We start from the raw sequence: 15,939 nt of genomic DNA on the forward strand, positions 1-15,939 counted from the left end.
ATTTTCTCAGTTTATGGCTTGCCTTTTCATTTTCTTAATAGTGTCTTGTGATGAGTAAAAGTTCTTAATTCTGTTAAAGTCTAATTTGATAAAGTCAATTTTTTCTTGATGGTTGGTGTTATCTGTGTGCTGGGTAAGAAATATTTACCTACACTCCAAGTCATAAAGATATTCTCCCATGTTTTCTTCCCAAAACGTTATAGTTTCAGCTTTTATGTTGAGGTATTTTTTGTGGATGGTGCAATGTGCGGGCCAAAGTTCATTTTATTCCAATTAGATATCAAGTTGTTCTATCATCATTCTTAAAAGAGTTTTTAGGTTATGGTTTTGAGTTTGCAAATATTCTTCAAAGGGAAGACATCTGGAAATGACCTTAATTCTCCTTACACAACATTCAGCATTCAATAAAAAAGACAGGACCATATTACTGAACACAAGAAAAATGGACAATAGAATGTCATCAAGCACATTTTTGTTGCTGCTTTTTAGTAGGCTCCACACCGAGTGTGGAGAGCCCAACGTGGGTCTTGAACTTGAAACCCTGAGATCAAGACCTGAGCTGAAACCAAGAGTCAGATGCCTAACCAGCTGTGCCACCCAGGTGCCCCAACAGGCACATTCTTTCAAATAACTATAATTAATATGTTCAAGTAGTAATGAATCTTTTTTAAAAAAGAATCAGAGACATTCTGTAATATGATAATTCAAAAATGCAGTATCTGAAACTAAGAATACAGCAGACAACAGGAGACTAAACACAACAGAAGAGAGGATCAGAAAACTAGAAAGCAGATTAGTAGCAAATTTTCAAACGGAAGCTCTGAGAAGGGACAATAGAGAAAGAAGCCTATGATACATATAAAATACAGTGAGGGGCCCAAGGGGGGGCTCAGTCATTTAAGCATCTGACTCTTGGTTTTAGCTCACGTCATAATCTCAAGGTCGTGAGACGGAGCCCCAAAACCACCTCTGCGCTCAGCGGGGAATCCACTTGAAGATTCTCTCCCCGTGTATGCATATGCACACGCACGCGCTCTCTAAAATGAATAAATCTTTAAAATATATATAATATATAGTGAAAGGTTTAACATGTGTGTGGAGTCCTAGAAGGAACGGCAAGAATGGGGAAGAAACTTTTGAAGACATACCAGCTGATGTATTGATAAAAAAACATCAAATTCAAGAAGCATTATCCAAACAGAATAATCTAAACAAAAGCCAAACATCTCTACCCTCCTGGGCCTTCTATTCTAGAAAGAGGCAGAGAACCAAATAAAAAAAAAAATTAAAAAAAAAAAAAAAAACACTACAAATAATACACAGTATGTTAAAATATAATAAGTGCTCTCTTAAAAAAAATAGAGTTTATATAGCAATGGAGTTCAGAAGGATGGAGGGAAACAGCTGCACTTTTAAACAGGATGTACAAAACCTGGAAGAAAGTAAACAGAAAAACAATTTTCACTAAACACAGATTAAAAAGGAAAAATAAGCCATCCTGAGAGAAACTAAAAAAATATATACGTATACATACATATATAAGCATACATACATACATACATATATTCTCTACATGAGACTGGAAGAAAGGACCAAGTATGCACAATGAATAATAAGCTATACACACACCAGCAGTTCCACAAAAATTTGTTAAGCACCTGTGATTATCAAACTCCATGCTAGATGCTAGGGATACAGTGAATGTGATATGCTCACTTCATGCAAGAAGCTTATCATATGGAAGAACAAGGAAGTATTAGTTTACATAACAGAATAATTTATAGAAAGTAGTATCCAAATGTTTCAATACTTCAAAAATACTGAGGAACCAGAACATAATCTTCCCTATAGAAAAAAATATAGAGCAGCACTATCCAACAGACCTTTCTACAATGATGAAAACATTCCACATCTGCAGTGACCAATAGGGCAGCCACTAACCACATGTGGTTACTGAGTACTTAAAATGTGGCTAGTGCAAGTAAGGAACACAATTATTCATTTCACTTATTTCTAATTATTTTAAATCACCACACGCAGCTAGTGGCTACTTAATGGACAGTAGAACTATAGAATATGACAACAAATTTCATTTGGCTCTACATGTTAACATGGGGATCTGGCTACATCATTAAGAGAGATGATGTAGAGATACACCATGAAAGTAACTAAAGGGTTGGAAAACCTCCAGCAAAAACCCAAAAATAGAAGTTTTAATGTATTTATATCTTACTTTTTTCAGAAATTACAGCAAGAAAAAATCACTTGACAAATATAGTTTAAAATGCAGATATGTACATTAAACATTATAAAACAAATTTAATGGGTAGGAAACAAAATTACCTTCCACAGAGGAGAAAGAGCTGAGTAGTACCTTTTAAAAAAAAAAAAAAAAAAAGATTTATTTATTGCAGAGACAGAAAAGAGCATGCATGAACCAGCAGAAGGGGCAGAGGAAGAGAGAGAAAGAATCCCAAGCAGACCCCACATTGATCACAGAGCCCAATGCAGGGCTGGATCTCATGACAATGAGATCACGACTAGAGCAAAAACCAAGAGTTCAGTGATGAACCGCCTACACCACCCAGGCGCCCCACTGAGTACTATCTTAATACTGGTATTTTACGACTCTAAGCAATTTTCTATGGACTTTTGTGTTTAGAATACTATCCAAGAAGTGGGTTATAGAATCCAGAGCATGCAGAATTTAGATTGGTATATTAATGATCTATTGCTACATAATAAGTTATCCCAAAACTTAGCAGTTAAAAACAATAACACTTATGATCTCACGCAGGTATGAGGGTCAGGAATCTGGGAGTCGCTAAGTGGGGTGGTTCTGGCTTAAGGTCTCATAAGGGTCACAGAAGGCTGAGGGTTTCCCCTAGACTAAGCTTATCCACTTCCAAGATGGCTCATCACATTCCTCTCCACACTGATCTCTCTGCACAGATGCTTGAGGGTCCTCATGACATGGCAGCTGACTGTGTCAGTTCTCTGCACAGATGCTTGAGTGTCCTCATGACATGGCAGCTGTGTCAGTGATTCAAGAGAGCAAAGAGGGAACTGCACTGTCGTTTAGGACCTAGTCTCACGCACTGTCACTTCTGCCATAATCTAGTATAACAAAAGCAAGTCACTAAATTCAGCCCACACTCAAGGAGAGAGGAATTAACCTCCTCCTCTTGAAGGATGGAGTATCAAATAATTTATGGATACATCTAAAATGACTACAATAAAACATGAGTATTTCCATTCACTTGCAGGTTGCTAGAAATTGTAATGAGATCCTCAGGTCCCTTTCCCTGGAAACCCAACAATAAATTATATCCCTTCTAATATAGCTTTGACTGTTTTCTAAAAAGCAAGAGATGAAACACTATTGGGTTCTTGGTCACTTACAATCCAACCACTTTTTAACAGGTGCTATTAAATAAATGGCACGGAACACCACGCTATACATATAATGTTATGGATCCTCAAGATAAACTCTGCAAAGTGGGCAGTTTTATCCAACCATTTTCAAGATGAGAAGTAAATCCAGAGATGTAAGCCTCAACCTTGTTCAGGTCTACCTGGGTTCCAAGTTTTTGTTCTTCTGCTATAGGATGCTTCTCTTGGCTCCAGCTACCACAGAGGCTAGTGTCTGTAACATCAAACATACAGCAAGTATCACAAAATACATTACTTCAGCTAAGATTTTCTTTTGTTCCATCAATTACTTTCTTTCCTCAGCCTGTTTTTTGTTTTATCTGGTGTTTTCTACATGCTGCTCTGAGGCCTCATTTTGCTTCACTTTGTGTCCCATCCTCCCTCTGGGTCCACCTGCAGTGGCAGAGAAACTAGTAACTTGCTGGAACCAAAAACAACAGCCTAACCTTACAAACCCTCATGGAGGGCTGTCTGCACCATAATTCTGCCTCCCCATCCCAAGACCTGCACAGCACTTCACCTGTCCCTGGTCCCCAAACTCTGTCTGGAACAAAGACATGGACCCAGAAAACCTTAAGCCAAATGAGGTAAGCTTCATTTGCTCGTTCTCCTCCAACAATCCAACTGGACCCTGATGCCTGTCCCTTCAACCCTGTAAATATTTTTCAGTATTTATTCTATCCATCCCCATGAACAATGTCCTAATGCAGGCAATTTTCTCTTTCCCTTGGGCTTATGCATCAGTTTCTTCAAAGTCTCCTGCCTCTAGCCTCATTCTAATTTATCCCCCCATATGGCAGAGAGTTCTTTCTAATACCCACAACTTAACTTGCCACTCCCTTGAAAGAACCTTCAATGGCTCCCCATCGACTCTCCTCACAACAGTCAAGAAGGGCCTTGTAAACTGGCTCAAGGTCTTGGATTTTATCCCACTGGTTATAAAAATGGTTTGAATGTCTCCTCTGATCTCCATCTGACCTGGTGTTTGAATGCCTCCTCTATACCAGACACCTCACCTATATTATTTCATTTAATCTTCTTGGAACCCTATAAAATCTGCATATAATCCCTTTGCATATATACTGCTCTAATAAGCCCTCTCATCTGTAAGCCATGAATCTAAAGTCTTTCCTCGCCCACTATCTATTCAACAGATCCAAATTCCCTCTGTGCCACCACCTTCTTGTCTAGAGCCCTTTACAATTTTACACAGCAATTTCCCTGTTGTGCTTGAAAAAAAAAGGATTATGTCCCATTCACCTCAGCCCCAGCAAAGAACCTATTTCAGAGTAGGTGCTCAGCAAATGGCTGAAAGATGATAATTGACTAAAAGGAAGGTCCACCGTGGTACAGATGTGCTGACGTATTAACTCACAATCCAACCAGGAGTATCATTATCAATTAACGAATCTCCAAAAAAATCCACAGAAGCTACCCTGGGCTTTGACCGCTCCTTCAACAGCTCACTGCTTCTACTGTGATCTAAGGGAGCAGAAGTGCTCAGACCAAGGCGGCCCATTTAAAGATCAAAGGGGGACAGCCTGGGTGGCTCAGCGGTTTAGGGCCTGCCTTCGCGCGGGGTGTGACCCTGGAGACCAGGGATCGAGTCCTGCGTCGGGCTCCCGGCATGGAGCCTGCTTCTCCCTCTGCCTGCCTCTACCTCTCTCTGTGTCTCTCTGAATAAATAAATAAATCTTTACAAAGGGCCTCTAGAGATTGACCATCTGGACCAATCTGCATCTAGCTGTGCGTTCTTGCAGGGCTCTCACTACTCTGTGTACACATCCCCCCCCACACGAGAAAACTATTCCCCGGCTCCCCAGAGCAGGACTTCCCAGTAAAGAACTTCATTTTCCAACTTCACTTAGCACAAAACCTGGCACATGGGGAACCATCACTAACTGTGATGCCAGAATAAGAATGCCAGCTAACATTCAGTACTAACATGAAGTACTACATACTAAGGATGTAATGTGCATTATCTCACTTAATCCTTACAGCAATCCTCGCAGGGAAGTGCCGTGCGACATTATTCCCACCTGAACAGAGGACGTCACGGAGGCCCAGAGACCAGAACACAATCAAACAAGCACTGGCTCAGAGCATCGTATACTTTGTATTTCCACATGCTTTATTTCCGTCATTTATCCCTCTGTACAACCCAGCAACGAAAATATGCATTATATTCACATTTTAGACCCCCAAAAAAGGGTAAGGCTTGGAGCAGTCGTCCCGGAGCGCACAGCCTGTAAGGCCAGGAACCACGCAGGTCGCGCAGAGTCGGGGCCCCGCTGCACTGGGCTATGCCCCCGCCCCGCCCCCGGCCCGACCCCACCAGGACGCCGCTACGCGACCGCGGGCCTGGTCAGCGCTCCCGGCCGGGCCACCGCGCGCGCGGGGCCAGCAAAGCGGGCGGCAGGTGGAACGTCCGTCCTGCGCCCGGCCCACACCTGCGCCGGGCGGGGGCAGCCGCGGGGCCCACCGCCGAGCAGGGGCGCCCGCTCCCCGCCTGCCCGCGCCGCCCGCCGTTACCGGTTCCGCTGCTCCTTGAAGAGCGCCGTGAGCGCGCGGAGGGCCTCCAGGTCCTGGATGGGCGCGGGCACCATGACTCCGGACAGCCGGGCGGGCGGCGGCCTGGGCGCCGCCATCTTGCCGCTCGCAGCTCGCAGGGCCGGGCGACGCCGAGGAGCAGGAGGAGGCGGAGGGCCGGCGGGAGCGCGGGCGGGGGAGGAGCGCGCCCCGCAGCCGCCGGTCTACGCCGCCGCCGCGCCGCTGCAGCCCAGGCCCGGGGGAGAGCGCGCGGACTCGCGCCCAGCCTCCCGCCGGGCGCCGACCCGGACGACGCGGCGCAGGGAGGGGGCGCGGGCGGAAGTCCCGCCTGAGGGGAGGGGGCGCGGGCGGAAGTTCTGCGGAGAGGGGAGGGGCGCCAGGAGGCGGCGGGTCCGAGAGGGCGAGCCGGGGGCCCGGGCTCCCCCAGACGGAGAGAGGCGGGTCGGGGAGGGGGGACCTGGTCGGGAGGGGGTCCAGGGACGGGTGCGCCCTGAGGTGCGGGGGCTGATGGGAAGGGGTACGGGGACAGGTGCACCCTGAGATGCGGGGGTGCGGGGGCTGATGGAAAGGAGTACGGGGACGGGCGCACCCTGAGATGCGGGGGTGCGGGGGCTGATGGGAAGGGGACGGGGACGCATGCACCCTGAGATGCGGGGGTGCGGGGGCTGATGGGAAGGGGGACGGGGACGGGCGCACCCTGAGATGCGGGCGTGCGGGGGCTGATGGGAAGGGGTACGGGGACGGGTGCACCCCGAGGGAGATGCAGGTGGGGGCTCCTTCCGGGAAGGGGTACAGGGACAGGTGCACCCCGAGGAGACACGGGTATGGGGGTGGCTAGTGGGAGGCGGACAGGTGCACCCTGAGATGTGGGTGTATGGGGGCTGATGGGATACAGAGACAGGTGCACCCTGAGGGAGATGCTGGTGGGGGGGAGGCTCCTGTCCAGGAAGGGGTACAGGGACAGGTGCACCCTGAGGGAGATGGAGGTGGGGGGGGGCCTCTTGCCCGGGAAGGGGTACAGGGACAGGTGCACCCCGAGGGAGATGCAGGGGGGGCTCCTTCCGGGAAGGGGTACAGGGACAGGTGCACCCCGAGGAGACACGGGTATGGGGGTGGCTAGTGGGAGGCGGACAGGTGCACCCTGAGATGTGGGTGTATGGGGGCTGATGGGATACAGAGACAGGTGCACCCTGAGGGAGATGCTGGTTGGGGGGAGGCTCCTGTCCAGGAAGGGGTACAGGGACAGGTGCACCCTGAAGGAGATGGGGGGGCTCCTGTCCGGGAAGGAATACAGGGACAGGTGAGGGCAGAGGGGCCTGTGAGAGAGGGGCTCTTTTTAAGGAGAAGGTGCTGTTGAAATGAGTTGATAGGTGCCCCCACCCCTGGAAAGTGGAGCAGCCTGTCCGCAGAGTGCAGGTCTCAGGCCCCACTGAGCTCAGTTCCCAGTACTCCCCGGTCATTTACTGGTGATACCAGATGGTTTACGAGGCACCTTAGGTAGGATGAGAATACTCTGCTCCAGCTCATCCAGGGCTTAAATAGAAATAGCTGAGTTCTATAGCAGGAGGGTAAGAATTGGTTTTTTTCTAAGGGAAATGAATGTATTTTCCAAGACTCAGACAAGGTTCTGTGGCTGGTTGTTGGTGATTCATGTATTGTCTTTCCACTACCCTTTATCCTACCACGTGTACTTTAAACATTGTCACCAAGCCCTGTGCTAGGTGAAGGGACCCCAACCCTGAAAGGAACTCAAGACAAAAGAGGCAAATGGTAACTGCTACGACAGAAGACGGTACAAATTTCCATAGGATATTTTGATTTGAAGAGTAGGAGTCTGTTTATAATGTGGCACTTTTGGTTTTCTTTGCCAAGTAAAATTTAAAGACACAATAAACACCACCAGAGTGTGCAAGGGAAATGAATCGTGCGCAGGCAATTTATGTGATAACGTAATTCAACCTTACCCATTCAGCTGACTGCACATTCATTTCAGAAATATTTCTGTGTGCCGATTATGTGCCAGGCTTTAGATCACCTAGCAATGCAGAAGACAATTCAAAATGGTAAATAACTAGCAGAGCAAAATCACCCAATATTTCCTTGAGGAGCAGGGGATAGTAAGATGTGTTGTCCTGCATCAACGTCTCGCCCCTTAGTTTTCTATCCTCAGTTGTAAAACAAAAGTAACTAATTCTTACAGAAAAAGTTCCCCATAACACTCAAATGTATTGCCTGGAATGTTGAGATATCCTGGTTGGTTCCTTGGCTACTTCTCTTGCCTTCCTATTTTCTAAATCTTTTAAAAGTATAAGTCAACATTTCACTCTGCTCAAAACCCTCTAAAGGATTTCCATTTCACTCAAAGTAAAAGCCAAATTTCTTCCAATGCAGAAGTCCCTGAGGGGTCTGTGTCCCTCCTCCTGCCTGCCCCTGATCACATCTAGTCTCTTCCTCCTGCACAGTGCTCCACCCACACTGGCCTCCTTGTCGTCCTCCACCCAGGGAAGGATGCTCCTGCCTCAGGACTCCACACATGCTATTTCTTTTGGGTGGAATACTTTCCACACCCTCCCAGCAGTTACCGGCATGGTTTGCTTCCTCCAACTATCTACTGAAGTGATCTCTTAATGAGCTTCCCCTTGTTGATTTTTGAAATTGTAACACACCACCAAAATTCCTGATTCTAAGGAATTGTTCTTGGGACGCCTGGGTGGCTCAGCAGTTGAGTGTCTACCGTTAGCTCAGGGCGTGATCCTGGAGTCCTGGGACTCTAGATCTCAGGGTTCTAAGTTCCAGCTGTGTTGGGTGTAGGGATTACTTAAAAATAAAATCTTACGGCCGCCTGGGTGGCTCAGCAGTTGAGCACCCGCCTTAGGCTTGGGGCCTGATCCCAGGATCCGGGATTGAGTCCCCCATCTACCTTCTCCCTCTACCTCTCTTTCTGTGTCTCTTATAAATAAATAAATACAATCTTAAAAAAAAAAAAAAGGAATTGTTCTCCATAGCACTTAACACTTTCTATATCATAGTTTACTAATCTATTTTGTTTACTGCCATAATGTATTCCAGCACCTAGGAAAGGACCTGCCACATGGTAATTTCTCAATAAATATCAGTTGAATTAATGAACAATGAATTTTTAGAGTTGTTTTCAGAAAGGAGAAAATATAGCATGACTCCAGCAAAAAAAAAAAAAAAAAAAGGTATACCACTCCAAAAAGTACAGGAAAGAGGAAAGATGGAGGAGAGGAAGAAAAAAATTATAAGATTAAAAAGAGAGAGATACTTCAACAGGCCAGTCTAGTAGTATGGGCAAGGATGAGAACAGAAGGAGATTGGCCAAACAGTGGGTGTTATTGATTGCCTAGGATCAACTATGGGTTGACAACCTTGCCTGGATTGACAGTATAAGTTAATATTTCATTTGGGTGAAATGGCATTTTTGTCTTTTTTTTTTCAGCTTCAATCCAAGTATGCTTTTTTCCTTTTCTCTTTTTTTCCTTTCATTAAGTGCTTTTATTTTAATTCCAGTATAGATAACATACAGTGTAACATTAGTTTCAGGCATACAATATAGTGATTTGACAATTCCATACATTGCTGAGGACTCATCATGATAAATGTACTCTTTAATCCCTATCACCTATTTCTCTAGCTCCATCCATATTGTTGCAAATGGCAAGATTTCACTCTTTTTATGACCAAATAATATTCCATTCTATATATCACATCTTCTGTATCCATTCATCTATCAATGAGTACTTAGGCTCTTTCCATGATTTAGCTATTATAATACATGCAATAAACATCAGAGTGCATGTATCCCCCTTGAATTAGTGTTTTTGTGTTGGGGGGAAGGGGGAGAAATACCCATTAGTGCAATTCCTGGATTGTAGGGTGGTTCTATTTTTAATTTTTTGAGGAACCTCCATACTCTTTCCAGAGTGGCTACACCAGCTTGCATTCCCACCAACAGTGCACAAGTGTTCGTTTTCTCCACATCCTTGCCAACACCTGTTGCTTCTTAGTTTTTTATTTTAGCCATTGTAGCAGGTGTGGGGTGATATCTCATTATAGTTTTGATTTGCATTTCCCTGTTGATAAGGGATGTGGGGCATCTTTTCATGTCTCTTTGGCCATCTGGATGTCTTCTTCAGAGAAATGTTTATTCATATCTTCTACACATTTTTTAATTGGGTTATTTATTTTGGGGATGTTGAGTTATACACATTCTTTATATATTTTGGATACTAATCCTTTATTGGATATGTCTTCTGAAAATACATTCTTCCACTCAACAGGTTGTCTTTTAGTTTTGCTGATTGTTTCCTTTGCTGTGCAGAAGCTTTTTTTTTTAAGATTTTATTTACTCATGAGAGACACAGAGAGAGAGGGGCAGAGACACAGGTAGAGGGAGAAGCAGGCTCCATACAGGGAGCCCGACAAGGGACTCAATCTAGGGTCTCCAGGATCACGCCCTGGGCCGAAGGCGGTGCCAAACCACTGAGCCACCCGGGCTACCCAAGTGCAGAAGCTTTTGATTTTGCAGTAGTCCCAATAGCTTTTTTTTGCTTTTATTTCCCTTGCTTCGGGATCCCTGGGTGGCGCAGCGGTTTGGCGCCTGCCTTTGGCCCAGGGCGCGATCCTGGAGACCCTGGATCGAATCCCACATCGGGCTCCCGGTGCATGGAGCCTGCTTCTTCCTCCGCCTGTGTCTCTGCCTCTCTCTCTCTCTCTGTGACTATCATAAATAAAAAAATAAAAAAATAATAATAAAATAAAATATTTCCCTTGCTTCAGGAGACATATCTAGAAAAATGTTGCTATGGCCGATGTCAGAGGCATTACTGCCTGTCATCTCTTCCAGGATTTTTTTTTAATTTTATTTATTTATTCATGAGAGACAGAGGGAGAGAGAGAGGCAGACATAGGCAGAGGGAGAAGCAGGCTCCCTGCGGGGAGCCTGATGTGGGACTTGATCCCGGGACTCCAGGATCACACCCTGGGTGGAAGGCAGATGCTCAACCACTGAGCCACCCAGGCATCCCTCTTCCAGGATTTTTTTTTATGGTTTCAGGTCTCACATTTAGGTCTTTAATCCATTTTGAGTTTATTTTTGTGTATGGTGTAAGAAAATGGTCCAGTTCCATTCTTTTGAATGTAGCCATCCGACACTGTCTCTTGAAGAGACAGTCTTTTTCCCATTGCATGTTCTTGACCTCTTTGTCATACATTAATTGAACTGTAATTATGGATTTGTCTCTGAGTTTTCTATCCTATTCCATTTATCTTTGTGTCTATTTTTTTGTGCCAGTACCATACTGTTTTGATTACTACTGCTTTGTAATATAGCTTAAAAATCTGGAATTGTGCCTCCAGCTTTGTTTTGCTTTTTCAAAGTGGCTTTGGCTATTTGGGGTCTTTTGTGTTTCCATACAAATTTTAGAAGTGCTTGTTGTAGTTCTGTGGAAAATGCTGTTGGTACTTTGATAGGGATTGCATTAAATCTAAATGGCATTTTTTAAATTTTACATAAATGTTGTTTGCCTCAGATAATGTGTCAAGTATGTTGATGTACATGAATCAAACTTCAATTAAAGTTTGCAGTATAAATGTGTGCTCTTAATCCAAGTGCACAACAAGATCAGTAATCAAGAAGTAAAAATAAGGGGTGCCTGAGTGGCTCAGTGGTTGAGCATCTGCCTTCGATTCAGGACATGATCCTGTAGTCCTGGGATTGAGTCCCATATTGGGCTCCCCACAGGGAGCCTGCTTCTCCCTCTACCTGTGTCTCTGCCTCTCTCTATGTATCTCATGAATAAATAAATAAAATCCTTTTTAAAAAAAGAAGTAAGGGGCGCCTCGTGGCTCAGCGATTGAGCATCTGCCTTCAGCTTGGGGTGTGATCCCACAGTCCCAGAATCGAGTCCCACATTGGGCTCCCTGCATGGAGCCTGCTTCTCCCTCTGCCTGTGTCTCCGCCTCTCTCTGTGTGTGTCTTCATGAATAAATAAATAAAATCTTTAAAAATAAGAGAAGTAAAAATAATTTTTAAAAAGAAGGAACAGGGAGAAAAGGAAAGCAAGACAGAAAATAGGCGAGGTGCAAGACAAAAAGATTTGGACCAAAATGCATATGTTTATGGCAAGGAAAAGAGAGAGGAAGTGAGTGAACAGTGGTATAGGGAAGAAAAGATGAGTGACAAACAGAAAGAAAAATTCTTGCTTGTGCTGGCTCCTTGTCTGCAACTCTCTCCTTGCCATCTCCTCCTGTGATTCTCTCACTAGAAAGCTATGCCATTGCCACCTACTATACCAAAACACCATGTGTCCATCAGGAAAAGCTCCAGTCAGTCTCTACCCCTCTTTTGGCATTCAGTAGTTAGCTTTGTGCGATAGCTGTGTTTGTGTACCCTTTTTCACATCTAAGGTCCCTCAAGGCAGGGCCTTTGTCTTCTTCATCCCTTCCAGGACCAAGCTCAGTGCCTTGTGCTTATAAACAATGCTATAAATATTTGTTGAACTGGGAACTTTGGGGATTAAAAGAAAAAATAACAGAATAATGTAATTGTTGAGAGCAGGGATCAGCAAACTACAGTCAGTGAGCCAAATCTTTCCCACTGTTTTTGTAAATTTTATTGGAAACTGTGACATTCATTTACATATTGTCTATGGCTTCTTTGATGCTACAATGGCAGAGTTGAGTAGTTGTGACAGAGACTATACGTCCTACAAAGCCTGAAATGGTAACCATTTGGTACTTTATGAAAAAGGTTTGCCGATCTCTGATAAAGATCATGAGATCTAGAATCAGACAAACCTGAATGATGTCAATCCTGCTTTCATGGGTTAGCACCTGACTTTGAACAAATAACCATCTCTTTTTTTTTTAAGATTTTATTTATTATTTATTCATGATAGACGGAGAGAGAGAGAGAGAGAGAGAGAGAGAGAGGCAGAGACACAAGCAGAGGGAGAAGCAGGCTCCATGCCGGGAACCCAACGTGGGACTCGATACCGGGAACCCAGGCTCATGCCCCGGGCCAAAGGCAGGCGCTGAACCACTGAGCCACCCAGGGATCCCCCAATAACCATCTCTTTGTCTATTTTTTTCATCAAAATGAAATGGTATAGTAATAATGGTATAGTAATAATACCTACTGAATTGTGTGGTTGAGAGGATTTGATGAGATAGTCTAGGTCAATCCTAGGTTAGCTCAATAAATGTTGAGCTAAATAACTCAAAGGAGCTAAATGTTTAGCTCAATAACTGAACTAAATATAGAATAAAATTGAGTAAACAAGAGGTATAAAGGGGGCAATGAGGTAGAAAGCTGTTTGGTAGTTGGGCTTGTTAGAAACACAGAAAGTAAGCAGGAAATTGTAGGTAGACTACAGTAAGTGATTGACAGTAAGTTATTCACAATAGGTTACTGGTATTCAAGCCAATAATTCTGATGTTACTAATAATAGTTGCATAGTAGGGAGGAATGATTTTCATACAGTTTGAAAAGTTAGTAACCTAACTTTAGAAACAAGAATATGGAGCACATTCTCAGGAGGAAAGCAAATTAAGTAAATCCATCCATATGATGAGTAGATGTTAGAATGGACAGAAACAGATTTTAAAGCAAATATCATAACTAAGCTCACTGAATTAAAACAAGACATGACTTCAATGAATAAAAGCCTCAAGAGAGAAATAATAAATATCAGCAGAAAAACAGCAATAAAAAAGACCAAATGGAAATTGTAGACATGAAAGAGACATGACAGAGAAAGAATAAGTAAAATTGAATCAAGAGACAAAAAGATGAGGGATGCCTAGGTGACTAAGTGGTTGAGCATCTGCCTTTGGCTTAGGTCATGATCCCGGAGTCCTGGGATGGAGTCTCACATCAGGTTTCCTGCAGGGAGCCTACTTCTCCCTCTGCCTGTGTCTCTGCCTCTTTGTGTCTCTCATGAATAAATAAAATCTTTTTTAAAAGAGACAAATGGATGATAGATAGAAGAGAGAGAGAGAGAGAGAGAGAGAGAGAGAGAGATGATAGATAGATAGATAGATAACACGTCCAAGAATAGGAACAGAAAGAGAAAACATTGAAGAAAAAAATAAACAATGAATAGAATCTCAGGAACCTGTTAGAGATGTCAGGTGTTCAAATACTAGTCTAATTGTAATACCAGAAGGATAAGAGAAAGAGAACACAACACACACAGAAAAGCATTTGAGGGGCACCTGGGTGGTTGGTTCCATCAGTTGAGCGTCTGCTTTCTGCTCAGGTCATGATCTCAGGGTCCTGGGATTAAGTCCCATGGCAGGCTCCCTGCTCAATGGGGAGTCTCTCTCTCTCTTTCTCTCTCTCTCTGCAACCCCTCCCCCATGCTCTCTCTCTCTTGTTTTCAAATAAATAAATAAAATATTTTTAAAAAAAGAAAAGCATTTGAAAAATAATGGCCAAAATTTTCCAAATCTGATGAAAGATAGAAATTTGCAGATGTAAATGTCAAACTAACACCAAACAAAATAAACACAATGACGCCTATGCCAAGACACATCACACCATTGAAAGCCAAAGAAAAAGAGCAAACATTGACAGCATCAGGAGAGAAAAGACATATGACATACAGAAAAACAACTATCTAAATAGTGACTGACTTATTAGAAACCATAGAGGCCAGGAGAGAGCAGAACAACATTTTTAAATTGCTGAAGGAAAAATCTGTCAATTGGGAATTCTATATCCAGAAAAAACATCATTCAAGAATGAAAACACAATACAGGCATTTTAATACATAGTATAACTAAGAGGATTCCTCACCAACAGAACTGCAGCATGAGGAATACTAAAGCAATTTCCTTGGGCTGAAGAAAATGGTGTCAGAAACTCAAATCCTCAGAAAAAATGGAGGAGTATTAGAAATGGTAAATATCTGGGTAAAATCAAATGACCTTTTTTTTTTTCTATTTCCCTTTTCCCTTCTAATTGTTTTATAAACCCCATAATGGTTTATAGCAAAAATTACAACATATTATTGTGAGCTATATAACAAGTAGATGTATTAAATATAAGAACAACAACAACAGAAAAGACGGACGAGATATTGACCCAAAGGTTCATTGTGTATTGTATCTGCTGGGGCACCCGGCCCCCCAAAAATATAGCAAAGAAATATAGCTGAGATACCAACAAGAAAATTAAAACAGAATCCTAAAAATCATTCTAAAAAAATAATAGGAACAAAAAAAGAGAAAAAATGGAAGACCAACAAAACAAGAATAAAATGATAGACCCAACCCAACCACATCAATAATTACGGTAAACAGTAGTGAAAGAAACACTCTAATTAAAGGTTAGAGATCATCAGAATGAATTTTTTGAAGCCAACTATATAAAGACATAGGTGGAAAGTAAATGAATGAGAAATAGATAAACCATGTGCATGATAAGCACAAAAATGTCAGAGGGGGATATTAATATTGGATAAAATAGATTTCAAAACAGAATGTTTCACCAGCAATAAAGAGGAACAACACTTCATGGGGTGCTTGGATGGCTCAGTCACTTAAGCGTCCGACCCTTGACTTTGGCTCAGGTTCATGATCTCAAGGTGGTGAGATCGAGCCCTGCATCAGGCTCTGCGCTGAGCATGGAACCTGCTTAAGATTCTCTCTCTGCCTCTATCCCTCCTCACTTGCTCACAGGCTCACATACTCTTTCTCTCAAAAATAAAATAAAAGAAAAGAAAAGAAAAGAAAAGAAAGAAAAAAAGAAAAAAGAAGAGGAGCACTTCATAATGGTGAAGGAACAAATTCATCATGAAGACACAATCATCATAAGTGTATATTTGCCCAATAAGTTTGCAGACACATTAGGACACCTGGGTGGCTCAGCAGTTGAGTGTCTGCCTTCAGCTCAGGGTATGATCCTGGGGTTCCGGAATTGAGTCCCACATC

General features: G+C 43.4%; 1 protein-coding gene and 1 long non-coding RNA gene across 3 annotated transcripts in view; both read right to left on the reverse strand.

The window, feature by feature from the left end:
* The window catches only part of ATXN10 (ataxin 10), a 165,963-nt gene extending 159,672 nt beyond the window's left edge, over positions 1-6,291 (reverse strand). For both annotated transcript variants that reach the window (XM_072741971.1, XM_072741972.1), the window contains exon 1: positions 5,965-6,291. In XM_072741971.1, the coding sequence (XP_072598072.1) occupies positions 5,965-6,080 (116 nt within the window). In that variant the 5' untranslated portion in view covers positions 6,081-6,291. The remainder of the gene's footprint in view (positions 1-5,964) is intronic.
* LOC140595930 (uncharacterized) lies at positions 1,325-3,644 on the reverse strand. Its single transcript, XR_011997911.1, has 3 exons — positions 3,576-3,644; positions 2,344-2,374; positions 1,325-1,432 (listed from the first exon to the last, which is right to left on the reverse strand). It is a non-coding gene; the product is annotated as an uncharacterized lncRNA (long non-coding RNA).
* Positions 6,292-15,939: the final 9,648 nt, after the last annotated feature.

The sequence above is a fragment of the Vulpes vulpes genome, chromosome 16 (assembly GCF_048418805.1).
Source record: "Vulpes vulpes isolate BD-2025 chromosome 16, VulVul3, whole genome shotgun sequence".
NCBI classification, from domain to species: domain Eukaryota; kingdom Metazoa; phylum Chordata; class Mammalia; order Carnivora; family Canidae; genus Vulpes; species Vulpes vulpes.